Source organism: Pollicipes pollicipes, unplaced genomic scaffold (genome assembly GCF_011947565.3).
Source record: "Pollicipes pollicipes isolate AB1234 unplaced genomic scaffold, Ppol_2.1 Scaffold_4881;HRSCAF=5763_pilon_pilon_pilon, whole genome shotgun sequence".
In the NCBI taxonomy this organism is placed as follows: domain Eukaryota; kingdom Metazoa; phylum Arthropoda; class Thecostraca; order Pollicipedomorpha; family Pollicipedidae; genus Pollicipes; species Pollicipes pollicipes.
In genome coordinates, this window is record NW_023596576.1 from 30,057,381 (window position 1) to 30,083,474 (window position 26,094).

Below are 26,094 nucleotides of genomic sequence, written 5' to 3' on the forward strand. Positions count from 1 at the left end.
CCGGTCCCCTCCTCGATGCGGCTGTGTAACTGAGACATCGAGCAACGGTTCGGCGCAGGGGCCTGCGATGATGCAATCAGACTTTTTACTGGCACAGAAAGTCCAATAATTGGCATCGAGACACTAATTCGCCTCGTCGGTCCCTGGTTGAAATGGTGCAGATGATCCCTCGTCCGGTTCTGGTGTCCCTGGCTGACACAGGCCTCGCCACTGTCTCATTGTACATGATGATTCCCTTTTGTCATCTCTCATGAATCATTTCATTGTCAGGAGGGTCCGGACCAGAATAATAGGCTCTTTGACATACCCCATCATCGTCCCTATTCAGCAAATGTGCTCCTGGTTGGGGCTCATTGCCGACACATGGTCTCTTGCTAGGGACTGTGGTCACTGACCAGCAATGTGGGTCCTTCATTGTTTCAGGTGTCCTAACGAATGTAGGATGCCTTCTAATTGGCATTTAGAGATATTGGCCTTGTCTCTGCTCGGGAAATGATGACTGTTTGATATGGCTGTTCTCAGTCAGTTGTTTCAAATAGAGACACAGTCGCACGGGTCTCCGATCAGTGCTAGAGCTACTCTTACATGTTAGGGTTCGGCCTTCAGGCTGTGATTCCTCCATACGACCTCTGGCCTGCCCTTCGTACCCTTTAATCGGACTCTTGATCCGCGGTCCCAAGGGACCAAAAAAGGGCCTTCGGAACCCACGGGACCTTTGCGGCCTAAGGGGAAGGTGGGGGGAGTCGTGCTTAATTAGGTTCCTCGCGAAAATAAAACTTAAGAGGCCGTTTTAAGTGCCCCCAGAATCTTGCATCGTTTTAAAATCTTGAATTGTTCTTTCAATCGCCCACTTGCATTTCAGGTGTCTCAAGGAAATAAATGCAATAGTGGTCCGAGAAAAGGTGTCGCTTAGCCGAATGGGCCGATGCAGGATTTCGTTAATGAAGGGGCACGGGCATTGTGATGACGCGTCGTAAAGCCCCAATGGCAACGGAGGCTGTTTTTTTCCGAAGTGAAAGGCACACCGACTGTAATGCCGCTGGATTTTGGTGCCCTTTTAAATTATGGCTTTGGGCTTTGTAAATGGCCCGCTTTGATTTAGTACCGCTTGGCAATCAAGATGATGTCCCCCTGTGAGGACGGTTTTGTGCCTCCTTGCCCATGATTCCGATCCAGGATTTTATCAGGGCGAAAAGCTGAACATAGTTATGCCCCCGGAATTAATGGGTCTTTCAGGATAAGGAGTTAGGGCCCCTTTTGGTACTCTCTGGAATTGGGTGCTTCTTGAAAATAAAGGTTGTGTTCCCCCGAAATAAAGAATTTGGTGCTCCCTCATCGCATGGGCTGATGCAGTGTTTCGTGGAGACCACGGCACGAACGCCGTGGTGCCCCTGCAATTTGGTGTCTCATAAAAATATAGGTTTTGTGGTTCCGAAATGAAGGTATTATTGCCCCTTGGCAACTGAGATTTGGTGGCTGTTCAGGGAGTCCAAACCTGCTTGGGCGCAAGGGGGAGAGGAATGACCCCATGCCCCCCCCCCCCTCTGGACCCTCTGGACCCCCCCCCCCTACTTTGTGGTGCCCCAGGAAGTGTGCGCCTCTGGAAAATAAAAACTAGGATACCCGGTATTGAAGTTCTTCGGTGCTCTCTCGTGGAGCAGGCAGGTCGAAAATTTTGCAAACTTGAAAGACATAGATATTGTGATATCCATAAATTTTGAACGCTGTTTAAAACCAAAGTTTTGGGAAATTTGAATTGCCCATTTGGATAGAGGGGCTTTGTAAAATGAAGATTATGGTGCTGCGAAATGAAAGTTATGGTGCTCCAAACTGACCGTTTCCATACCCCGTAGCCCAAGGGGCCACTCCAGGATTTTGTCAGGGTAGGAGCCACAACACTGCTGTATCCCTGAAACTTGGTGCCCTCAGAAAATGAAGGGTTTGCGGCGGTTATGGTGTACTCGTATTTCAGTGCATATCGAAATAGATGTTTGTGGTCATTTGTGGTGCATGTGAAATTTTGGGGCCTTTTGAAAATGAAGGTTAAGTGGATACGAAATGAACACTTCGCTGCCCCTTCACCATTATATTTTTTTGCCCCCTCACTCAAAGAGACAGGGGGCACAGCCCCATCAAACTCCCACCCCCTACCAGTCTGGATCCGCCATTGGCCAAGGTCAGTTGACAAGATACACCTCATCGCCTCATCGCCCCATCTATGTCACTTTGATGTGGATCTGAATATATGCCGTGTTGCGTTTATGACCGCGAAACCCAATTCTATGTTCCGAAAAGTGTTGTCTGTACATGCTATGTACCTGGCGCCTCCCTCGAACGAGACATGTGTAGTGGGCCATGCAGCCTCTAAACTCACCCCACGCAGGCTCTACGCGGATATTTCCTTCAACAGGTACCCACCGGCGGTTCAGATACGCACGCGAACAGGTAGGCACGCTGTGTTGCTACATACGGTCCGCTGCTAGACGTCTATTGCATACTGCATCGCTCATCCCGTTTTAAGAGCATTTGCAATAAGCACCGTTGAAGTGCTCCCTGCTGCCCTTGTCCCGAGCACACGATGTTCCTACCTCCATTACCAAGGGTGTAGCAAAACAATAAAACAAACTGTACATATCAAAAACTATAGTTATCACATCCATGATATATATATATATATATATATATATATATATATATATATATATATACTGCATATACTATCAATTGGTCGGACAGGGCCGCTTCCCTCTTTGAGTTTCTCGAGCGCGGTAGTCGTCCGGCACCGGACCCCAGACAGGTCGCGACTTGTCGCGTGGCAGTTGGTTTTCGGAGGTGGGCTCGGTGTGAGATGAAACAAGGAACAATTAGATATGATAGTAAGCAAACATTTTTGCCTAACATGGTTGCAATTGCCGACAAAATAAGGATAATCTTTTCACGAAACATCATTGCCTATACCCAATGCAACTACGATAATGTGTGAGACAGCGAGAGCAGGTAATTACACATGCGTACGACGCAACACATGCAGAAGGGATGCAATCATCAACCACATATTTCTAAGCATTGCATGATATGAATTCACACATTCGTGCTCTCATTCTTGTGACACATGTCTCCCGTTATACAGCTCCGTTCACAACTAGGCATGATATTACGGAGACCAGAAAGATATGTCAGAAGAAACACAAGTTCACGGTATGCCGTCATCTTAACCGAGACATGCATCAGAGAAAACCTGCCTCCGCCTGAATTGACGAAAAAAATCAAATTAAATGGCAGAGCCTGCCGCCGCCCTACTGCCTACCGGCCACGTATCCGCTAAATACCAACAAAAACATGATGACATTTGTCTCAGTGTTGCTATATGCGATCGGTTATTTGTCGCCTAACGCCTACACTTTTGCATCTCCCGTTTCAAGAGCACTTGTAGCATGCCCCACACACTGGGCTTGCCGTAAGCGCACCGTGTGCTTTTACATCCATGATCAAAGACTTCGCGAAACGATGAAAGGAGCTGAACATATTGAAAGCGATTATCATCATATTCAAATTGCATACCCGTATCTTCGTCATATTTCCTTCGGTCTTATGCGTTCATTGCAGTTCGTCTTACGCGATAACAGCGATCGGTTGCCTTGGTTGATCATCTGCTCGTTCGCGCCATTCTCATTAACGCCAACCTGCTCGTCACCAAACGCGTGTCAACAGTATGGCGCGTCAATGAGATGCTCTCGTTGTTCGGACGGGGAAAGTTTCGCGAACATCTAAACCTTTCGGCGCCAGCCCATGGACAGAGCACAACTTGTTGCGAGAGACTTGGTTTTTTGGGACGGGGTCAGCGTGAGGTCAAACTAGGAGCAAGCAATTATGGAAGGAAGCAAGCATTGTTTTTTCCTGTTTTGCCCGCTATGGCTTCAGTTATAAGCAAAATGAGGAATATCGTTTCACGAAAAATCGTTGCCGATACCCAAAGCAGCAACAACATAACGTTTGATAGGCGATGGGCGGCGGATCCTCGCCATGATAGGCGGTGATTATGGCACGTGTTTTGACACTAAAACGTGCTCCTAGATTTTCTGGTTTCGAAGCAGCAGGCAGTTTGTGATGAGCACTCGACGGCGATCTATGGCGGGCTCAGGCGGCGGGCGGCAAGAGAATTGAGCCACAGAATGCACTCAGAATTGAACAAGACGCACGCCACTTTAAGGTTCGTGTAAGTACAAGGCTTGTTCTCGTAAACATAAAACAAAAGCTACAAAGTGCGGTTTTCTGTAACATTCGACCTTAGACCTGCCAACAACATAACAACTAGTACCAATCGTGAGATCGTGTTCAGAACAGTATACTGCTGTCCTCGGCAAGCTCTATCAAGCTTGGAAACGCCGGGGGAGGGTCGCATCAACCCCCCTCTCCCCCCATCAGTCCGAGGTATGCAAAACGGCGGATCAGGGCGATGGATAAGAGATGCAGCGAGCATAGTTACTTAAACATACGTACAACGCATATGCAGAAGGGATATTACTATCAGCCACATATTTTCTGAGCGTGACATTACGTGAATCCACACTTTTGCACTCTCACCTGCGGGTGCCAAAGTTCTCCCATTACGTCACCCTGGCCATAATTCGGCCAGATATTCCCGAGGCTTGACAATCTTCACAAGAAACAGAAAACTGCAGGATATGCTGTCATTTTAACCGAAAGAGTCATCTAAATAACTTGTCATCGTCAATCACGAAAACCTATATGATGCATGTGAGCATTTAGCGGGGCAGTGTCTTTGAGATTTAAGTATTTCTGAAAGTATATTCGCATTGCCCTGCCATGAGACTGTCGTTAGTGAACGGGGACACGCACTGAATCTAACTTTCGATAACAAATCCGATCGACTTAATCTACAATGGCCCTCTGTCTTGGTCGATTCTGGACCACTCTCTGGCGCGAAATCCGATGCATGACTTAACCGTATGTCCCGAATGAGCGGCCAGAGGGGTCCACGAGTTTACGATTGAGGGCTTCCTGGGCTGCTAGACGCTGCTACGGTGTTGGCAGAATTTTTATTTGGCAATATTTTTGCTCTTCTCATTTAGTATGGTCATTTTTTAGACTTCACGGTTCCGAAAAGAGCTCCTCCCAAGGGGTTCCTGGACCCCTCGACCCTCTCTCACCGTCCACCTCCCCCCCCCCTTTCAAAAACCACATCCCAATAGAGTTTTCAGCCAAGCCTTAAGACCCCATGCATTTCTTGATTGGGGCTAAATGACCTTTCCGTCCCCTTTCAGATTGGCAATCGGTTACTTTTACTACACATTTTACATTGGTCCCCTCTCTGACGCCGAATGCCCTCTGACCGGTATGGTTGGCCCTGGATGAACGCGGGACCACTCACCGTTTCAAAAATGTCCCAAAAGTAGCAGGTTTACTAAATAGCACAGGGATCCCGGTTCGACGCATTTGGGCCCTAGAGAAAACAGGCAGAGGGACCCTGTGCGGTGCTGGTTCCCGACTGACATAAGGCTCTTCCATTAAGGCGCCTGTCAAGGAGGAGGAGGGGGGGGGGGGGGGCTCCGGTCCAGCACGAGTGAGATCTCGAGATGCCCGGCACGTCCGGATGTCCGGTCCGCCGAGATGTGAACCGCGGCAAACCGAGCGAAACCGAGTCAGTGGCCTCGGGCTCTGGTGTGAAGATGGCGGCGTGCCCGGCTGAGCTCGCAGCAGTTTCGGCCGCGGAGGGGCTGCCCCACAAGCAGGCCTCGCGCGCATGTGGCGCGGTTCGGTTCTTGGGCGAGGGACGGCGCGCGCGTGAGTGCCTTCTTTTTTGGCGGCCAGGCTGCCTCGTCCGTCGGCCCGCTGCGGGCGTGGCTGCCGGCCGGACCGTCGAGCTGGGCAGCCTTTGGGCTGGCCTATGTGTCCGAGCTCCGCCTCCAACCGGTTGCACATTATTATTCCCACATATATACAGTGATTGAGCGGAAGCATTGTCTGCAAATTTGTCGGGTGGCGGTTTGTTTGTTGGGACGGCCTGTAATACCGATTGGGGCTTTACGTCTCATTGGCTGCTATGGCTATGTTGAGGCCCTATTACGCCTCTATTACGCATTTATTAGGCATAAGGTACGTGGGATGCGGTAGTGGTGTGGCCAAGACTCCATCCCAGGATAGAAAAGTCCAGGGATGAGCACCATAACCACTAACCACCATGCCACTATCGCCCCTCTGCGGGGCGAACTGCACCCCTCTCGATAAACTCCTAACTGATGGTGCTGGACCCCAAATTCTGTACTTGGGAGGTTCTGAAGCGTAAAAGGATAAAAGCGTGTCAAGATCGATGAAGTAGATGACGAATTCAAGCTCACAAGTCTCCCAATTCATTCAGCTTATCTACTTCAAACCAGCTCACCCCGATACTGTCCGCTGTTCAGATGATGAATCAACAGCGCAACAATGTTTTGTGTGACGTTTGGCAGGCAGTTGAATACAATGGCAGTCAACGTAGTGCCGATGTGGCTGCTGATGATGGTGCCGGTGTGACAGGCGACGGTGACAGGCGAGTGTTGCCGCGTCGGAGCGGACGAGAGCGAAGGCCCGTGCGACTGTGTACTTGTTGATCATTAGGATCAGGGTGGGATGTTCGTAATGCAGTTGTACGTTGTGTCCTGCGCCCCTGCTGGGGCGGGGCGCGGCACGTGGTCAGGTTCGCAGGCCGGCCCCGGCTGCGCGGCAGATGCGCGTCGCCGCCGCAGTTCGCACGGCCCCGGCTCGCGGCCCCCGCTGTTGGGAGTCGCCGTGGGGAGAGCAGAGAGGGTAGGTGAACCGTCAGGGGCTGCTGCGGTGCGAGATAAAGATACAGAGAAGTTTTGGTGAAATACTTGGCGTCTCATTACACAACGTTTGCTTTTTTACTTTCTATTTACTTGCAACCGGGAGTGCGGTTCCCTATTCAGTTGTAGGGGCTTCACACCCGCCGTAACTTGGGTTGCGGCCTGCAGACATGTGAGAAAGTGAGCCAAATTCGGAGACAAACCAATTTGTTGGCATATTATCACGGAGCTCTTCGTTGTGTTTTCATCGCTCAGCCAGCTAACTCATTTTGGTAGACCACGCCCGTTTAAAACGTTCTTAATCGAGGAAACGATTGGCCTGGGCCACTGAACGTGTCTCACCAGGGAGTAGTATCCGGATTCAGCTGATGAGACAGCACCCACCCCCTCTCTTTGAGAGTAAAGACATGTATAATTCAGAATAAGTGCCGTTTGCAGGAGCGTGTGAAATACTTTGCAATTGGAGGAGGGAGGGAAACCAGTCAAATAAAATCACTAACAATATAGGCTAGTGTGCCAGGGGCTGGAGATCTATATGCGCGCCTACCTGGAGCAGACATTGAATCAGTCAGCCTTACATATCAGTCATGAATTCCTTTAAAAAATGAGAAACATCACCATCGCATACATCAAAAAACGAAACCAAATACCGCGGAGAACCTTATCCATTGCCAAATCCATAACAATACCAAACAGCAGGCTACCCGACGAGTGTTTTCCACCATTACCGTGCATCTACTACCGAATAACCAGCTTTTTCCGATGCCACGAGCCAGGAGTCAAAGTTTGGGATTCTTTAGTGCGCCTGCTGCCACAGACGTGGCGACGCGGCAAAGTTTGTGCGCTCAAACAAAACTTTGTCGATATCCATGCACAGTGGTTTGACTGGGCAGCACTGTGCTGCATGACGTCACTCGCCGGCTGAGGCGAGCGAAATCGGCTCCGGCAGTCCTCTATCGGGCAATATCCGAGCCATTAGGTGAAGGGTTGCGAGGAAGTGGGACAGTATCTCAAACCGTGAATCTCACGGACGTTGGGCTTTATCAACACTGGACGTTATGGTTCTCCCCTGTCCAGGGGTTTTGGACGTTTTCTGGACCTTGTGAACTCTGGATGCTGCGATTCTGGACTTTTTGACCACTGGACCTTATGAACTCTGGACGTTTCAACACGCATCCGGCTAAACTCGCCGTTGGTGGGGGGGGGGGGAGGACGGATTGGACATTGGGGGGAGGGGTCAGTGGCCCTCTCAAAAGTATACAAATCGACGTCTGTACCCAGGGGGCTTTGTGCCCTAATCCACAACAGCAACACAGTCTTTAAAGGTGAAGATGGCAATTTAAGGTCGCCAGTTCTAGAACGGTTTATGAAACAACATTCTTTCTTTGATTTGTGTTTGTCTGAAAATCTTGACCGCGGTTGCGCACATTGGTCCCGGCTGCATGGATGGCAGCGAAGTATAGGTGTCCAGCGTGAACGCACTGAAAGTTGCACACTGCGACGGTTTCAGCGCTTTGTGTTTTTACGTCGCCATGTGTGATTGTTCGGTGTATGCGGCCTTGGGGTGTACTGTTGTGCTGTGCGCTGGACGTTACCAGGTCCAGCAAGCGATAAGGGATTGTTTATTGGAAAGGTGGGATACAAAAAACCTTTTTAACTTGATATCAACTTACGGTTTCTTTTGAGTTATATTCCTGCGCCCAATCATCTGTTTCATCTAGTTCTGTTCCATCCGCAACTTTTTTTAGTTTTTAGTTTTAGTAGAGTTTTTACCTATTTTAGAATACTTGAATGAAGATTGTATACCTGCCAGTACTATTTTAGATACTTGGGATCACATGTGAATTTCTCATCAGGTGCATTAATTGCATCCTGTGGGCTGCACATTTGGATATTTGTTTTCACCTGTACCATTCTCCAGCTTGTACTTTCTGGTATCTACAAGATGAGCTATTATCAGTATTGGCCAAAGCTTTCAACTCAAATTATAATGTCATATATGGATGGTAGTCTAATGATAGGCACCAACACTTGACATTCATTACACATTGTCATGGGTAACATGTCTACATGTGGAATCCATTATTCAAGTAATCAATAAAGTCTGAATGGAGGGATACCTACTCCATTCCATGATGTCATTCATTTGCCTGCTTCCTTGTGGCTGCTGCTTGCAGTAGGTATGTGCACCCCAAGTAGAAAGCACTTTTTAGGCTTCATATAATGAATTTCAGCCATAGGATTCTGTTTAAAACTAGTCCATATATTAGTTCAAGGATATTGTTTCAGGAAAATCATGCTTTTCATGTTGTGAGTCAAGTTCTATGATGGGGATTCTTGTATGCCCTGCTCCAGTACTGGCCAGTGTCATCACCATTGCACATTTAGCACTCCTATGTTCACCTGACCATGGAGCACTGCATGAATGTCAGAGCAGCCAGGGCTGCAACTTAACTGTCATTCCTATGTGCAGAAAATGGCAGGTTAATACCTACATTAACAGCCAAATAACAAATAACAGTTAACTGATGTAAGTTGGCCAGTAAGTGGGCCAAATATGTGGAAAAACTTCTTTGTTAGTATTTTTGGGTGGAGGGTTTCATATAATTTTAATGCTCAGTCTCAAACCTTTTTTTGTGAAGCCAGGGGCCTGTGCCAGGTTCTCTGCATTAAGTGGCATCAGAAATGCTATGACTTCTTGTAGAGCATGCCAGACATACTCAAATACAACTGTAAATGTCTCACATGTAAGGGATTGAGTGTGTGCTGAACAATTGGCATTCCTGGCAGGCACAGCTGAACCCACATCAGTACCAGGTCTCTGACCTGCTGCAGCTGCAGCAGGGGGCAAAAAGAGGTGCAGCATGCAGCCCTGAAGCCCAATATTATGGCCCCCCATCCCCTCTGCACTTTGAGAAGAGAGTGGGACAAATATATAGGAAATCTATGTATTGACATAATATGTTGGTAATGATGGAGGTTATTTTTCACTGTTTAGTATTTCTCCCTGAGTAATTTTGTAAAAGTATATCCATAGTGTGTCCAGGTTTGTTTTTGATAAGTCATTTAGGAGTCACTGTGTGATCTTCTATCTGTATTCTCTTCACTGGTCCTCACCATTATTGACCACCCTTTGCCAGAAAGAACAATTTATATGCAAAACTCTGAGCATTTATTTTAAGCAGATTCCATGGTAGTAATCTGGCCAGAGCTGCATATTTTGAAGTGCTCAAAGTTTGGCTTTTTGCATGTTGCTCATCTCACCCAGCATGGTTGCATCCTGATGTTTGGGCTGAATTCAATAACCATTATGGCTATGCTGTCACCCAGTCACACAGCTGGCAGAGGGGCATGATCATCAATTTGCAATGTGTGCATTTGTGTGCAATGTGTGTGCAATTTGCATTTGCATGTTGCAATTTTGACCAAAAGGTGCATGGTTTCAGAATGTGGGCAGTGCAGTTAGATGTGTCTTGCTAAAGCTGTTCTCAAGATGTGGTGCACTGCAATGCTGAGTAAATGCTTAGGTGAAAATTTATTGATTATAAAATGTGGATTCTGTATGTTTTGTTGTTGTAAAGTTATCGCTGCATGCATGGCATGTTGTGATATGAAAGAGAGGCATCACAAATATGACTGAGTAACTGCCTTGAAAGCATGCCTGGATCTTTCAAAGCATTTAGCTCATGTCAGTCTTCATTTGCATATCAAGTCCTACACTGATTGAGAAGGGACTTGCCGGGCATCACTGCCTTGTGATAACTTAGCTTGACATCTGGTTGGTCTAGTTTGAATGCCAGCAGTGTGCATTGATGTGCTTGAACACTGCACTTTAGCACACCAAATCATGTATCTGGAGACACATGGAAGGTAGAGGGTCTTATAGATCAGTGATATGCAAAACAAAGAAAAAAACAGTTAAGTGAGACACTGCTTCAATTCAAGAAAATCACATGCAAAAGCAGTTTTATTTACATCATCTAACAGCATTTCATTGGTCTTCAGCTCTACGCCATTCTACCAGTGTATACCGAGTTATTGGGTTCCGTCCCATATTTGTAAGTTAGCACAGAAACCCTTCAACATGGAGTTTAACAATGCATGGTGACTGTTTTATTGTTAGAACTGATGCCCACCACCATAGGGTTTAACAATTTGTGATGACTATTTATGTTATCATCATTGCAGCCATGTCTAAAAGTCTGTTACTGCTTCTAGAGATGGAGTCAACTGGGCAGATGACATCACCTGCTGGTCAGATGACATCATCCATCAATCAGATGACATCACCAGCCGCCCAGTCAGTCAGTGAGGTTGGCTATGGCGCGCTACCAGTCGACCATGACGCATACAGCCTGCTGCTATCGCCGGGTGCTGAAATAGGCACCTTCCTGCTGCCCGAGGGCGGCGGCGCCGTCATGGCACCGATGGCGCGCGTCGTGCCCGTGGGCGTGCTCAAGGCCGGTACAGTGGAGACGTTCTCGGCGGTGGACGACAGCGCGGGCGAGCCTTGCGTTCAGCAGCTGGGGCCGGCCGGCGAAAGCCACTGCCTGGTGTGTAACGGGCCGCCGCCGAGCGAGCCGTATTCACTGTTCGACGGCAGTCTGTACACGACGACGAGCCGGTCGACAGTGCTGGCGACGCTGGAGCAGGCGGTGGAGGCGGCGCTGGACCCGCTGCAGGCGCACAGTCACGTGATCTGCTCCAACTGCTACGACCTGGCCGACCGGCTGGACCAGCTGCAGGAGGAGCTGCGCCAGGCGCGCGACGCCGTGCGCCGGCTCTTCTGGCACACGGCCGGCCTCTATCAGTCAGGGCAGGCGACGCGTCGGCGCGCGCGACCGCAGCCCGCTGCCGCGCTGGCCGCTGGCGCCCCCGCCGCCGCCGCCGCCGCCGCCGCCTCCTCGGACGAGGTGAAGGTGGAGCGGCGGCGGTCGCAACGCGCCGCCACTCAGCACGAGCCCGGACACTACCGCAGTCTGGCCGACGGCCGCACCACCTCGCCGCCCGCTGAGGTCAAGCCGCAGCCGACCGAGGTCAAGCTGCAGCCGACCGAAGCCGGCGCACTCTGCAACGAACTCGACATCGACATCCACGTCGAGAAGACGGCCAAGAAGCGTGAAAAGGTGTGGCTAGGGACGGACTGGCCGAGGAGTGAAGGGTGCAGATGTCTTTTGCTGGTCTACCGGAGCTATATGTATTATGTGGTAGAAGAAGCCGCCGTGGGCTAAATGGCATAGAGAGGGGCAGTGGTCGTATAGTGGTTAGGGTGCTTGGCTCTGGACCTGGTGGCCTTCGGTTCGGGCTCCTGCCACGCCGCCACCGCATCCCACATGATTCCTAGGAAATGTATCCGCCTCGAAATGGTCCTGGTGGTCGGCGAGACGTAAAGCCTCAATCAAATCCACCCATTCAAAGGGTTCGGATCAAATTTATAAAAAAAATAGGTGGCATAAAATATCAACCACGTGATAAAAGACGAAACGCCGGTGAACATTTCCCGGCCCAATTTGCCGGGCTGCGTCAAACAGGTGTAGGAATCAGTGACGATTTGCCATCTCGCCGGCAGAGGGAGGGGCGCCTGTTGTGCCGCTACTGCGGTAAGACGTTCCAGCGGCCAGCTCGTTTGCAGCAGCACGAGGCGTCCCACACTGTGCAGACGGTCAACCAGTGCCACATATGCAGCAAAATATTCAGCCAGAAGTACTACCTGAGGGAGCACATCAAACAGGTGCGTTGCCTGCGGCTGGAACGAATTCTCTATCTCTCTGCTACGGTCCATGCTTGTGACGACCCGTCCGTCGTGGTCGGACTCGGGACAGATGTTATGTTGTTGAACTGGATCGGCACATTCTATTGCTGCGTGCCCTACTGTTCCATTCTTGTTGCATGCTCATTAACGGTGTCGTTTCGTTGTTCGTAACACAGGTATGTTATTTATCACACTGAATGTTAATATTGCATGATAATCGTGATTTACTGAATGATTCTGTTTCACACAGGGACGCATGCTGGCATTGGCAGAGGCAGAGCAGTGCCAACATGCCGCCGATACGGCCACGCCGTCACCAGTTCACTCGGTGCCGTCCATGTCGCAGCTGACCCTTGCCTTCCCCCCCCCAGGTCCACGAGCGGCGCAGCCTACACAGGTGCGACACATGCGGCAAGGTGTTCATGCGTCGTCTGCACCTAGACGACCACGTGCGCACCCACAGCGGCGACCGGCCGTACACGTGTGAGGTGTGCGGACGGGGCTTCAGTCAGCGCGGCAACCTGCGCGCCCACGCGCTGGTGCACACGGTCAGTGCTCGCAGAAACGGCTCGTGCTCGGTTCGGCCCGGCTGTCGCCCCGTGTGTGTATGCGTGTGCGTGCTCGGCCGTGGTAAGTCGGTTATGAGCGCCGCGGGCTCGAGCAGTCTGAGCACGCGCCGGAGAGAAACCTTTCAGCGCACCGCCGTCGTCAATCAGTATAGTATCTGGGGTGGTCCGGGTGGTGACTTCGCGCGCGCGCACTGTCTTGCGCGGGTGCACTGGCTCACACCGGCGGTGCATACCTGGGCGGTCCGCGCTCCGTCACGCCCCCCCCCCCCCCTTGGCCATGTTACGCCTGGGCGCTCGGGCGACTGGTGACTGCATTGTAACTTGGGTTCACTCGTGTTTGGCTCGGCACCGCGTGTCTAGATTCAGAAGGAAAAGTTGGCGGGTCCCACGGCTTATCACAGAGCTTATACGGTTTCATTTACTCACATTGTAGGCTTGATGTATACACGTCTGCGGGCTGCAGACAACGCTGTTTACATGCAGTTTTTTAGGTCTGATTATTGTTTTCGTGATGGAGGCTGCTGCTTTTTGGTGTGAGCTCCATGCTGGGTTCGGGATACCCATTTGGCTCGCTCTATCCAGCAAATGAGATATTGAAGATACATTTGTGCTGCCTGGAAGCTAAATGTCGCTGGAACTTGAAACCAAACCGCATTTTATGCCTTTATCACGGTGCATTTTTCTTGCGCACCCTGCTCTTGCATCCTAGACACTTGTGGTACGGTCTAGTCGCCTAGTCTCAAATGTTGATTTGACACATCTGAGTGTCATGATTGAGTTGTTTTGTTATTAAGCAAAACACACCTGTCATGCGAGGGATGTATTCGCTAGGGTGTGTGTGCGGGGTGGGGGGGAGGGGGGCAAACTTCTCGTAAATTGGCTTAAACGCGAGCCCCGCGCGCTGACACCTCGGGCCCTCTTCGCCAGGGCCAGTTCCGGTACCAGTGTGACACGTGCTTAAACGCGAGCCCCGCGCGCTGACACCTCGCGCCCTCTTCGCCAGGGCCAGTTCCCGTACCAGTGTGACACGTGCGGCAAGCGGCTGCGCACGCGCCAGGCGTTCGAGGCGCACCAGCGCAAGCACAACGACGACCGCCGCTTCGGCTGCGACCTGTGCTCGGCGTCGTTCCTGCTGAAACGCTCGCTAGAGCGGCACCTGCGCAAGCACACCGGTTGGTCAGGCGGGCTGGGGTGGCGTCCTCAGCGCGTCGGGCGCGCCGTTGGGAGCACAAAAGGCGAGGCGTGGCTGCCACCGAAGCGTGGCTTGGTTCGATTTCATAAAGTGGTTTGTACTTGCGGTGACTTGAATGCGGGTGCACTGGAATTTATACCGGATATACCATCCATTATCTTCGCCGTCATTGCACTTGTCGCCTTTTTGGAGGACTTCTGCCACGAACTCCCTTGTCAGGACAGGGTAGAAGTGGTTTCGTGAGTGCGGCGCATTCACCCGCAGACGGTTGATTTATCCCATTAAGTTGGGTCGTTGCATGGCTTCGTCCATTTTCATCAAATCACGTCATGCCCTTCCGGTTTTCAAAACACTGATTGGTGCTGGAATTACGTAAGATGTTTATGCGTTTGCGAAGGACATAATAGACATAGATAAGACAGGAGTAATAGCCTCCTTTCTCGCAGAATATCTAGGCGAATGGAGAGGTGGGTGGATGATATTTCGGCCCTATGCCTCTATCCATGCATGTATCTCTCCATTTTCTAGATTATTTTACGCAGAATAAGGCTACTAGTACTGTCTCATCGCGGCGCAAGGATTACGAGAAATGATTCAAGGCGCGTCTGTTAGTCAACAGAGATACGTCCGGGCGCCGCAGTCTCACCGCGGCCACTGAACAAGACGTTTATGCAGCCGTTGGCCCGAACTGAACGGCGCACGGACAGGCCGGACGGCGCCAGACCGCTCGCGCAGGCCGCCTCACCCGTGCCCCGTCCGGCAGGCGCTCGGCCGTTCAAGTGCAACCACTGTGACCGGGCGTTCCGGGACCGCGGCGACCTGCGCTGCCACGAGGTCATCCACAGCGCGCAGCGGGCGCACGTGTGCCCGCTCTGCGGGCTCGGCTTCACGCGCCGCTACAAGATGCAGAAGCACCTGCGCACCAAGCACGAGCAGTCCGAGGAGCAGGTGCAGGAATTGTGTCTGCTGCAGCAGACGGCGCACCAGGTGAGCGCGCCGGGCGGCACGCCTGGGGCGCGTTACCGGGGACGGCGGCGCCATCCGGCCGACCCGCAGCAAGCGGCTCCCGCTTCAGCGCGTGAAGTTGGTGTAGCCCCGTCCATGATACAGCGCAGAGGATGTCGGATATGCCGTCTTGTGGCGTCTCTGAGCTATATGGTTTGCATGGATGTACAAGATACGGGCCCTCACGTCGTTAGAGTTCAGTGAAGTCACACGCTCGGGACGGTGCACAATGCGCATCCGAATTTTTAAACGTTTTGTAACAGAACCGATGGGCCTTGCGATGGTCACGGAGAGGCCAAGGTGACGGAGGCCAGTAACTGGACTACAAGTAAAAAGCCAAGAAGTCGAAGGATAGAGTCAAATGATCAAAGTCAAGCACAAAAAGTCAAACAGGCAAAAAGTCCAAAGGGATAAAAGTCATATGCATACATGTCAAACATCAACAGGTCAAACGGAAAAGTCAAATTGAAAAGGTTGCAAATTAAAAGAAAGTGTGAAAAGTTCAATGATAAGTTAACTGTAAGATGTCACCGGGGTGAAAGTAAACAGGATCAAGACTACATTAGAAAAAGTCTTCCCACTTGTCTCCCACGTCCCCTTGTAACCTCATTCCCCTTGCATATAAAAAGGGAAGAAATTAGTCTAAGAAATGCAAGTCAAAATGAAAGATAGGCCTGGGAGCCCCGAGGCAAGTAAGCGAAACAACCCTGGTCCATTGCCCGGGGCCCTTTCAGCTCCAATCCAGGGCACCCCATGGCCTCTGCACAGCACAGCACGGTTTTAGGCGTAGTCAGTGACGACGAGCAGGGAGAAAGCAAGGGGACAGGTATCCGCCCCCATAATTGGGCTAGTAGATCCGAATTCGTGTTTCTGACCCTTTCTGCGTCAAGTCGTAAATTTGACTGAGGCTTCGACACTTTGTCTGCTTACAGAGTCCATGGAAAACTAGATAGCTAACCCCATCTTAGTATCTGCCCATACAGTTGTTTGAAGTCTGTAACTTTATCTAACAGATTGTTAACACGCGCCCCGGTGGCCGGCTAGATACCCCTCGCTCGGGTGGGGGTGGGGTCGATTTGACTGCCCCCTGAGATCTCGGGAACTAAGAGAGCTAGAGACACCAAATTTACAGGGTGTATTAAGCTGTACGTGAACTCACTCAAGCGTCAAAGTTTCAGGTTCCTAGGTCATGACCTTCGGGTCAAAAAGGTCAAACAAGGTCAAGTTCCAGGTTGGTCTCCAGTGCTCCCAGACCCTAGATAACCGTTTCTAAGCGGAAGTTCGCATGCTCATTCAAGGCCAGTGACCTTGTTTGACCTTTTTAAGGTCAAGGTGACCAAAATGGTACAAGATTGCTTTCAGTTTTGCATTTGACTAAGCGTCAAAGATTACGCTAGGCAGTATGTTCCTAAAACAAAATATTGACCTGGGTCATTTAGGTCAATGACCTATTCTGACGTCGAAGAAGTCCATGGATGATATATAATGCGGTTCCTGCTACCAATAAATTCGAAATGAGCACCAGAAAGTATCCCATACAGCAAGCCCTAGAGTAATAAAACAGGTTGGTTTTGACCTTGGTGTGACCTTCATACCTGACCTTAGGTCAATGTAATGTGCTCATTCAACTTTTGTGTTGTCTAAGAAAGCATTTCAGAGGTGCATGGCGTCGACCGACACTCTCCGTTGTTGGATCAGATTGAAGGATTCCCAGGAAATTGCCTTCGCTGAAATCATGGCCTGACTTTGACCTGCCATAGGTCAGCGACCTTACGAGTTCCATCTAAATTTTCGATGCCAAACGATCCGCCATGTAATTGTCTACAGCTATGCAAAATTTGGCGCGGCTGCACCGCGCTGTTCGGAAACCATTTTGGAAAAACCTTCGGGGGTCAATTTTACCCCCATCCCCACCCCAACCCGAGCGCGTGTTAAAGCCGACCGAACACTTAAACAGTCACTCTTGCTTTTTACGGCTTAAACCTGTTAAGTCACGGATGTGGCTGCTAACAAGCAGCAAGGTAACGTCGCAAATTTTAGTGGGTCTACGAACTTCGCAAACAAGCAAATTTTAGTATGTCTCCAATTTTGTTTTTGTTTCTTTCATTGCTCTCGTTAACCCAACAAATGTGGTTTCCTTTGCCTTCCCAGAACCCGAAATAATCGAAAAACGGGACATACACCTTCTCCCAATGCGGAAGGTATAGTAGGCTTCTGAGAAGTTGGAATAGAGAGTGGTGATGACGCTGCCGCGCGGGTTACGTCGTCTTCGTCCCGCCGAAGCTCAGGAGGCCCCTTGATGGCCTCACCCAGCAGCTTTCTTTGCGAGGCATTATTTTGTCTAGAGGGCCTGAAATCACCTGGAAAGGTTTTCCCCAGCTCACAATCCGCGACGCCGCTCGTCGGAGGAATGCCCTTTTGTGGGTATGGTTTGCTGTAGCTGAGTGGACCTGAAGTGGATAAGCTAAAGGGTATCACATCGCGAAAAATCATCGTTAGTTAGGACGTGTGTAGTTTCCTATTCAGTTACTGCATCACAGTGCGAAAAATCGTGAGTTAAGACTTACCCGGGTGTGTGGTTTCTTATTCAGTTGGAGGAGCTTGGGGGCTCCGGTCCCCAACTTGAGCTTAAGTCACCCCATCGTTGGGAAGAAAATGGGCAAAATCTGTGGAGAAGCCTGCTTGTCGGCATATTTTGGGGTAGGTTGGGTCATTTTCCGCTGTTCAGCCCCCCTCGAGCCATTTTGAGAAACTACGCCCCTACGCTTCCATCACACAGGAAGGCCCTATTTCGATCAAAGGCTGAGACCCGGCCTATGCTCCTTTCGCGCTGTCAGAGCCGATAAATGGCTTATTAAAAGTGACTGGGCGGGGTGAACTCTTCATACCAACACCTTGCCCCATAGCCCTCCCCGTGAGCGCCTGACCACAGGCCCTTGGTGTATTTTGAACCCCTGTTTAATCCAGGGAAATGATTTGAAGTGTCTGTGTTCTGCTGCTATCCATTTTGCGTTTATCCCTTAAGACTTTTTGCCTTGTGACTTTTGCTTCTGACGTCATCCTATTCGACTTATCCAGTGACTTTTTGCCCATTTGGCAGTTTGCCTTTTGGCGTTCGTGTTTTGTTTTTTTTTACTTTTTCTCTGCGCGGCCTTTTGCATCTGACTTTCATCCTTTTACTTTTTGCCGTTTGACGTTTTGTTCTTTTAACTTCTTGGCTTGTTGCCTTTTTTGCATTTAACTTTTAGCCTGTTTGACTTTTTGTTTCTGACTTTTGTCCTGTGACCACGGAGACCTGCAGCCAGAGACCGTCTGTCCACCGCTGCATCCCACCGGTCATCGTCTCAGTACTGCGCCAGTACGGTCGGCGTTTACGGTCGGCGCGTCGCCCTGTGGCCCAGCACGGGCAGTGTCACGCTGCACGCGGTCCGCCTCCTGCTCAGCCCGCTCCCGCCGCCGGCAGATGCTGTCGCAGCAGGACAAGCTGGACGCGTCGCTGGGGGCAGCGCCGGCCGGGCCTTCCGAACCGGCGGCAGGGCCCGATGGGGCGCGGCCCGCCATTGATCGTGCTGAGCGCCAGCCCCGCTCCCGCCGACTGACTCCCGCGGCGCTGGGCGAGGCGCGCGGCCCGCCACTGATCGTGCCGAGCGCCAGTCCCGCTCCCGCCGACTGACCCCGCGGCGCCGGCCGGGGCGCGCGGCCCGCCACTGATCGTGCTGAGCGCCAGCCCCGCCCGCCGTCTGACCCCCGCAGCGCCGGCCGGGGCGCGACTCTTTGCTGATCGTGCTGAGTGCTGCCCCGCTTCTACCGACTGACCTCCGCGGTGCCGGCCGGGGCGCGCGGCCCGCCACTGATCGTGATGAGCGCCAGCCCCGCCCGCCGTCTGACCCCACAGCGCCGCCCCGGACAGACGACCACCGCCAGATGTACTTAGGCGACGGGCCGCGTGGTACGGTTGACCCGCTCTGCTACGTGTTGAAAGCTTCTTTCACGCAGGCAGAGGTTTTTGCACGTTACGGCGGATACGACTTACGCAATGCGGGAGATGTGTTGCAATACGTGGACAGGACAGGCGTATCCGGCAGCCGCTGCCAGGCTTTGGCGGCCACGTAGTGCCGGTGTGCCCGCGCACGCGCGTTCGACCGCACGGACCACACAGTCATTTGAACCTGTAAATTGTTGTTAGTATACGCCTTGTGTCATCATCTTTTGTGTGAATGACAGAAAATATATTAGACTTATGCAGGTTGCCTTTTACGGAAGGACTGTTGGGCCTTTGTACTTGTTTCTTGATTCTCCATGACGGTACGTGATTGATAAAGCGTGAGCGCGGGTGCGCACGTGTGCAAGCACTGGGCACTTGATTCTCCACGACGGTACGTGATCTATAAAGGGTGAGCGCGAGTGCGCACGTGTGCAAGCACTGGGCACTTGATTCTCCACGACGGTACGTGATTGATAAAGCGTGAGCGCGGGTGCGCACGTGTGCAAGCACTGGGCGTAACTTTATATTGTCCGTTTTTCACAGCAAAAAATCTACGGGTGTTGATATAGGTTCGACTTCGTGAAATATGGCGCGTTAGCCATATCTATCGCGTTTCAAACCATCAATGTCGTAGGTCAACAGACTGAGCTTTTAGAATCTTCTGATTCACATAACAGGCCGTGTGTCGCGTCAACCACAGCGCACAAGCATACCACATCCACATCCTGGGTACCGAGGCATCACAGCATTTCCTTCGCACCACAGCACCACATCCAGCACGTCCTGTGTGTTTGGCCACACATCTGTGTGGGCCGGGTCGGTGGCAGCAGCGCCTACCCGGTCGGCGCGACGGCGTGGATGGCGTAGCTGACGGATGTGTCGGCCGTCCAGGTCCAGCGGCCGCTTACCGGGTTGTAGCGGAGGCCGTGCTGTAGCCTCAGCGTCATATCGTCTGGAGCCACGGCACGGGTGATCACGCAGTCTGCGCACCGTAGCCGGCGCCGGGACAATGGCTGCCTATCACGTGACAATCCAGCGGCGGAAAACGGTGGCGAGCCTCTCGCCTCTCGTTTCGAACCCACGCCCTTTCACGTGCGACGAGATAAGCAGTTTCCAACAACAACGACACCCATGCCCGGCGCCCTGGAGACGGGCCACCCGCGCCACTCACTCTCGGCTATGAGGGCGTGCAGCTCCTCGGGCCGGAGGAACTTGTTCCAGTCGTGCGTGCCAACCGGCAGCAGACGGAGCACGTGCTCAGCGGCCAGCACGGCGGCCAGCCAGGCGCGCGTGCTCCGGCTCAGCGTGGTGATGAAGAGCGAGCCGCCCGGCTGCCGGAAGAGGAGACCGATTGGTAGCACATTAACCACACGTACCACACGGACTGACACCAACAGCTGACAGGAGGGACCGCGGCTCCGCCACACTGGCCGTAAGCTTACGGACGTGACTTGGGTCCAAAGTAAACGACCGTCGTATCGCAAGCGAGTTTCTTTCGAAAACTTCGTCACGTTATACTAATCGAAAGGCCTGCCTAGGATGGCTGATAAAACGAGTCGTCATTCCTTACTATGCACCTTACGTCAGACATTCGATAAACACTCAACTTGAATGCAATTCATTTCTTGGTCCACTGTGCACATCACGCAGACGTGGTCTCTAATTGCTGCGAAAGGTAAGACACGATCGGAACAAAGCCCAGCTAGTAGAGAAGGGAATGAAGTGAAAGAGACCACGGAACGGACACCAGATATGGTCCGAAATGTCCGTGGTCGAGCTCGAATGATTGTTTAAAGGTCGCGTTTTAAGTGTCGGCCTCGTCCGGGCACGCCCCTTCGCCTGACAAGCGCCGAGAACATGAATACAGCCGCAAACGCCGAGAACATGACTACCGACGCACACGCCGAGAACATGACTACAGCCGCAAACGCCGAGAACATGACTACCGACGCACACGCCGAGAACATGAGTACCGACGCAAACGCCGAAGAACATGAGTACCGACGCACACGCCGAGAACATGACTACCGACGCACACGCCGAGAACATGACTACCGACGCACACGCCGAGAACATGAGTACCGACACGTAACATGCCTGAAAAAGCATCATGGGGAAAATGCCAACAATACTCCACCCCTGCGCACCCCACCATCCTTGCCCAATGCCACGCCTCCTCACCTTCAACAGCCGACAGCACATATCCACGAACAGTTTCTGGTGGTCCACGTGCTCGAGCACCTCGGACGCGATCACGGCATCGAAGGCAGCTGGCCTCTCGTCGGCCAGCTGCTCGACGGTGCAGCAACGATAGAGGGGGCGGCGCAGGCTGGGCGCGCGCAGCCGGCTATCCTGCGCCGCGTGCAGCTCCGCCACCTGAGGACAAGCGGTCGGCTCAAAAAGATGCCAGTCACGTCAGGAACGGACGCAGATAAACCGTGCTGAGGTCGAGGCTCGTCGAGAAAGTGAGTCGGGCTGCAATAGCCAAGATGGAAATCGCCACTCAGTCAAAACAGTTAACTGCAATTGGCCGCACACGATAGACATTTAAGTAGACTCCATACTCAAAACAGCGCGTTCGATACTTCCTACGTTACCGCAATCTCCCCTGAGAGCACTTCGTCGCGAGCTTGAGGACGACCAAGCCGATGAACTACGCAGGAGCCATGATGACCTACCCGGTCATCCCCCCCCCCCCCCTCCGCCGGCACCTGCACATTGTCCTCGGCGGCGTCGATGCCGGTGACCTCGGCGCCGAGCCGTGCGAGCGGCTCCGACAGCAGGCCAGCCGCCGCAGCCGACGTCCAGCAGTAGGAGTCCATCCAGCGGCCGGGCCGCGCCGCGCCGCTCGGCCGCCACGGCGCCCGTCGCCACCAGGCCGTCGCGCACCAGCGGCACCCTGGCCGGCCGCACGGACATCGGTCATGCGCGGCCGGGCCGAAAATCGACGCTGATGTAAACTTTTTTGCTTTGTAGGAAATGTATACAAATGCAGAAGGCGCACGTAATGGTTTTGGTTGGCAGCTCAGCATCTTCTGAGGTACAACCAACGTGATTCATCAATGTTCACCAATCAAATACAGGGAATGAATGCTGCACACTTGGAACAGTCAACATGAACATAGAAAACAAGAGCTGCATTTGTGGGTTAGTTAGGAAAATTAGCTTAGGCCATTCCAAATGACGTGTTTGATATTAGTGGCATTAGTTCATCTGGCGTGAGTATAGGTGACTAACACCAAGTACTTGCTTACCTGAGCTCATTCATAGCATGGAGTGGACGTACTTCACCAAGCTCATCCCACCACTGCCCTGCCATGCGACTAAACTTAGCAACCTCATCTGTGTTCACTGTGCTGGCCGCTAGAAAGTAATAAGCAGTGTTATTTCCACTCAGTCTTAGACACGCACCCGCGTGGCCGATTTATTTACGTCAAATACGGTAAAACAAGGCCAACAGTTCATCTCGGTCTCCGAAGTTTATTTCAGGCCTCCTTATGCAACCAACTTTAACCTGGGTACCCCTGCCAAGCAGAGTCACCGGTGTCTACTTCGCCTTAATGGCCTTATTTGACTTAAAGGAAGTTACCGTGACCAAAAGCCTGCGACAACGTTTTATTTTCAATAAGTATCAAGGATTACGCTAGGCGGTATGTTACAGAAAAGGTTGATTGGGGCCATTCTAAGTCAATGACCTATTCTGACCTTTATAAAGCAGTTCAAACATTTTTTGGCCTCACCGCGACCAAGGAATCCCAAATAAGTGTCCAAAATGCATCACACAGCAAGGTATCCGGTAAAAAAGCAATTGGGTTTTAAACTCGAACTGACCTAACCTGACCCAACGTCGATAAAATTCTTTGTTATCGTAAATGCTATTGTCTAGCTGTCCAACAAACTGTCTCAAAGATGCATGGTGTTGTCTCGCACTTCGTTGTCGCATCACGTTGTACGATTCCCGAGGAATTGCCTTTGATGACAGCCTTGGCCTGACTTTAACCTGCCATGGGTCAGTGACCTTACAAGGTACACCCAACCTTTTAACACAAGATGGGCTGTGTAATCAGCTACAAATATACAGAGCTTAACAGGGTTAAACGGCGCCGTCCGGAAGTTGAGTTATTTTGGAAAAACTCGGGCGTGGGAGGAAATTACCCCCCCCCCCCTGCAAACGAGCGTCAGCTAATTCAGGACAAGATTGAGCAGGATGAAAAATGACCACGTCTGATTTGTCTGATTGAATGTAATTCTTTCGTGTTTGTAGCATGCTTTCATTGAATGAAAATGACGATATTCACATTCAAGCATTTGAATTAAGGCAGTAATATCATGGAGGCCAACCAGTTTTGTTGCTCTTTATGTTCATTTTGGTCACCAACTAACAAATCAGTGCAAGTTCCACTTCATCACATTTTGATGTTTTCTTCATGCAATATACACCATAGGAGGTCTACATGCTTACCATCATCTTCATGCTCTTGATGCTTCTGTGCTGAACAATGGCGAATACAGTCCTCCCCCAAGGTGCCGTGTCGCAGGCGTCCCTTCCTCCTCAAAATCACATGCTGCGTTCTACAACCATGAATAGTATACTTCAATGCTGTAAGCATTGTTAGTAAGCAGACCTGCTCAAGGCCGCGGTGGGAGCAGGATCGTTCTGTAATGACAGAGAAGAACCCACACAGTGAATGGCACAACTGAAAATGACTTAAACCCTAAAACCCCTGGCATGATGGCTCTGCAATGGGTTTGAAGAAAAGAAACTGCAGAATAGCATAAATCCAGGCATGACACAACACTAATCTGGCAGCAAGTCCTCTAGATCGCTGATGACGAGATACCAGAGCAGAGAAGCGAGAACAATCAAAGATTTGCAAAATGAGAATACGGCACCAATCAAGTCAGCAGGAGGCAGGCTTTTCAAGCAGACTCTTCTCAAACAGGGGGCTACCACATTTTTTTTAGGGGAGGGTCCTTGGGCTCGAATACCATCACACAGATTTGGAACTTTTAGTTGGGAACCATTTATGCTGAACCCCAAGCTACTCCCTTGGCTGCACTCTGCTCCCAAGTATGTTCACTCAGGAGGGGTTGGTGGTTGTATCAGCAGTGAAGAAAACCATGCCAGATGTTCTCTGGATGACCATTACACCTCACATCCAGCTGTTGAAGGAAAGGTGACCTCACTCAAGCCAACCTCCTCTTCAGGATCTAACTCTAACACACCCAAAGACATTGTGGGTCCGCTAAAGCATTGTCCCAGTCTTGGTACATGTATTTTTCATAAATCAGTTGACAACAGTGTGTTTCCTTCTGACTGATAATATTGCTCTCATCAACAGGTCCTGGGAGCTGATGGTGGAGAGAGGTCTGCTCCAGACAAATCTCAAGAAAGCTGCCTGCCATAACATTCCTGCTCCATGCTGAGTTGCTGGAGACCAAATAGGACTGGAATGCAGTCATTAAGATGAGGGCCAGTCACCTATATGGAAAGGCCTTTAATTCAGTGCTGCACCAACACCTTGTCCAGGCCCTTGGTGGTAAATGACTCCACAGGATCCAGGCCTCCCTGAGCAGCCAACAATAGAGAGCAACCATGAAGCACCATGTGTTAGACTGGACTAAAGTGGTTAGTGGCATCCATGTTTCACGACACAACAAAAATTGAAATAGCCCTGGCCGCAGCCCCCTGGCATGCAATTGTCATTGCATGCCAATCTCGATTGTCCTTGTGCTGGTCTGAGTGCTGGCTTTTGCCACTGAATTTATCAAAGTGCAAGAGCAGGCATCTGGGTCTATGACATTCATGGTGGAGCTACCTCCTAAATGAAAATGAGATTGGGGCAATTGAGATAAAAACATATCAGGGAATCATAGCAGCACAGCAAAACTGATATCCAGACAGATGTGACAGTGGCCAAGGCAATCCTTATGCTGGCTATGATCTGAGATAGTTTGCAAGCATCAACCACTTCACTCTCCCATTGACTGACAAGAACTTGATGAACTATTCCTATTCCTATTCATTCCTACAGTTAGGTGGTATCATGTGGATTCAATTCAACAAGAGATACCAGTATGGCCCAGCAGCTCACCAGCTACTGAACTTCTGGTTTGCAGAGCTTTGCATCTAAATCCCCATCTGTGATCTCTCGCAAATACTTCAATAATGCCTCAAGATCTGTGAGGTGACAGTTTTCCAGGATCATGTATATAAAACTATATATCCAGCCAAACAACTGGTTAAGCTCTGAGAATTGGGTTGAATGGATATCTGGCAGGCTGCCTGGCATGCTTGCCAATCAGGACACACTGTAGTTATTCATCATATGAAAATCACATGATACTGATTCACCACATAAAAGCCATATAACCAAAAACCAAAACCATCTTATCATCATTTATTACAGTGAAACTAACACCGTTTACCACATTACACTATAACCATTTACCATATCAAAACCATATCATGACCAGTGACACTAAACCCATATTTAATACCCAAATTGGTAATGAGGCCTCCAATGATAGGGCACCTAGCTACATTTGTATTACCACACAACGAGAGGAGTGACGCCAACATACACCACACCCACTCTCACTTTACAAACTACCAATTATTCGGCACCCACCCACCACAACATACATCGGCTGCCCCAGTGTTCAAGAGTGAATGTGCACTGGTTTTCAACAAAGCTGAAAAGACTTGCAGTTTCTTTGTATTTATGTATCAACAGTACCAAAACATACATGCGCGATAAATTAAC

At 50.9% G+C, this 26,094-nt stretch overlaps 2 protein-coding genes across 2 annotated transcripts; one reads left to right on the top strand and one right to left on the bottom strand.

Moving 5' to 3' along the window:
• Positions 1-8,329: 8,329 nt before the first annotated feature.
• Positions 8,330-19,276, top strand: LOC119100234 (zinc finger protein 316). Its single transcript, XM_037223344.1, has 9 exons — positions 8,330-8,457; positions 11,043-11,634; positions 11,710-11,950; positions 12,394-12,555; positions 12,948-13,124; positions 14,149-14,317; positions 15,101-15,324; positions 18,806-18,961; positions 19,253-19,276. Exons 2-9 carry the CDS (start codon positions 11,045-11,047, stop codon positions 19,274-19,276), a joined length of 1,743 nt encoding a protein of 580 aa, XP_037079239.1. The 5' UTR covers positions 8,330-8,457; positions 11,043-11,044.
• Positions 19,277-19,828: 552 nt separating this feature from the next.
• Positions 19,829-25,974, bottom strand: Coq3 (ubiquinone biosynthesis protein COQ3, mitochondrial). The gene is given in 8 exon segments (XM_037223923.1): positions 19,829-20,279; positions 20,499-20,658; positions 21,509-21,703; positions 22,039-22,113; positions 22,115-22,226; positions 22,582-22,690; positions 23,790-23,984; positions 25,960-25,974. Coding segments are annotated over 7 exon segments (918 nt in total). The 5' UTR covers positions 23,938-23,984; positions 25,960-25,974; the 3' UTR covers positions 19,829-20,160.
• Positions 25,975-26,094: the final 120 nt, after the last annotated feature.

Bases quoted from the DNA above. Each gene is read 5' to 3' on its own strand.
- LOC119100234 (XM_037223344.1), top strand. From the start codon at position 11,045: ATGGAGTCAACTGGGCAGATGACATCACCTGCTGGTCAGATGACATCA. The intron at 11,635-11,709 runs GTCAGGGCAGGC...CCCCGCCGCCGC, and splicing joins CACACGGCCGGCCTCTATCA to CGCCGCCGCCGCCGCCTCCT. The intron at 12,556-12,947 runs GTGCGTTGCCTG...TCCCCCCCCCAG, and splicing joins TGAGGGAGCACATCAAACAG to GTCCACGAGCGGCGCAGCCT.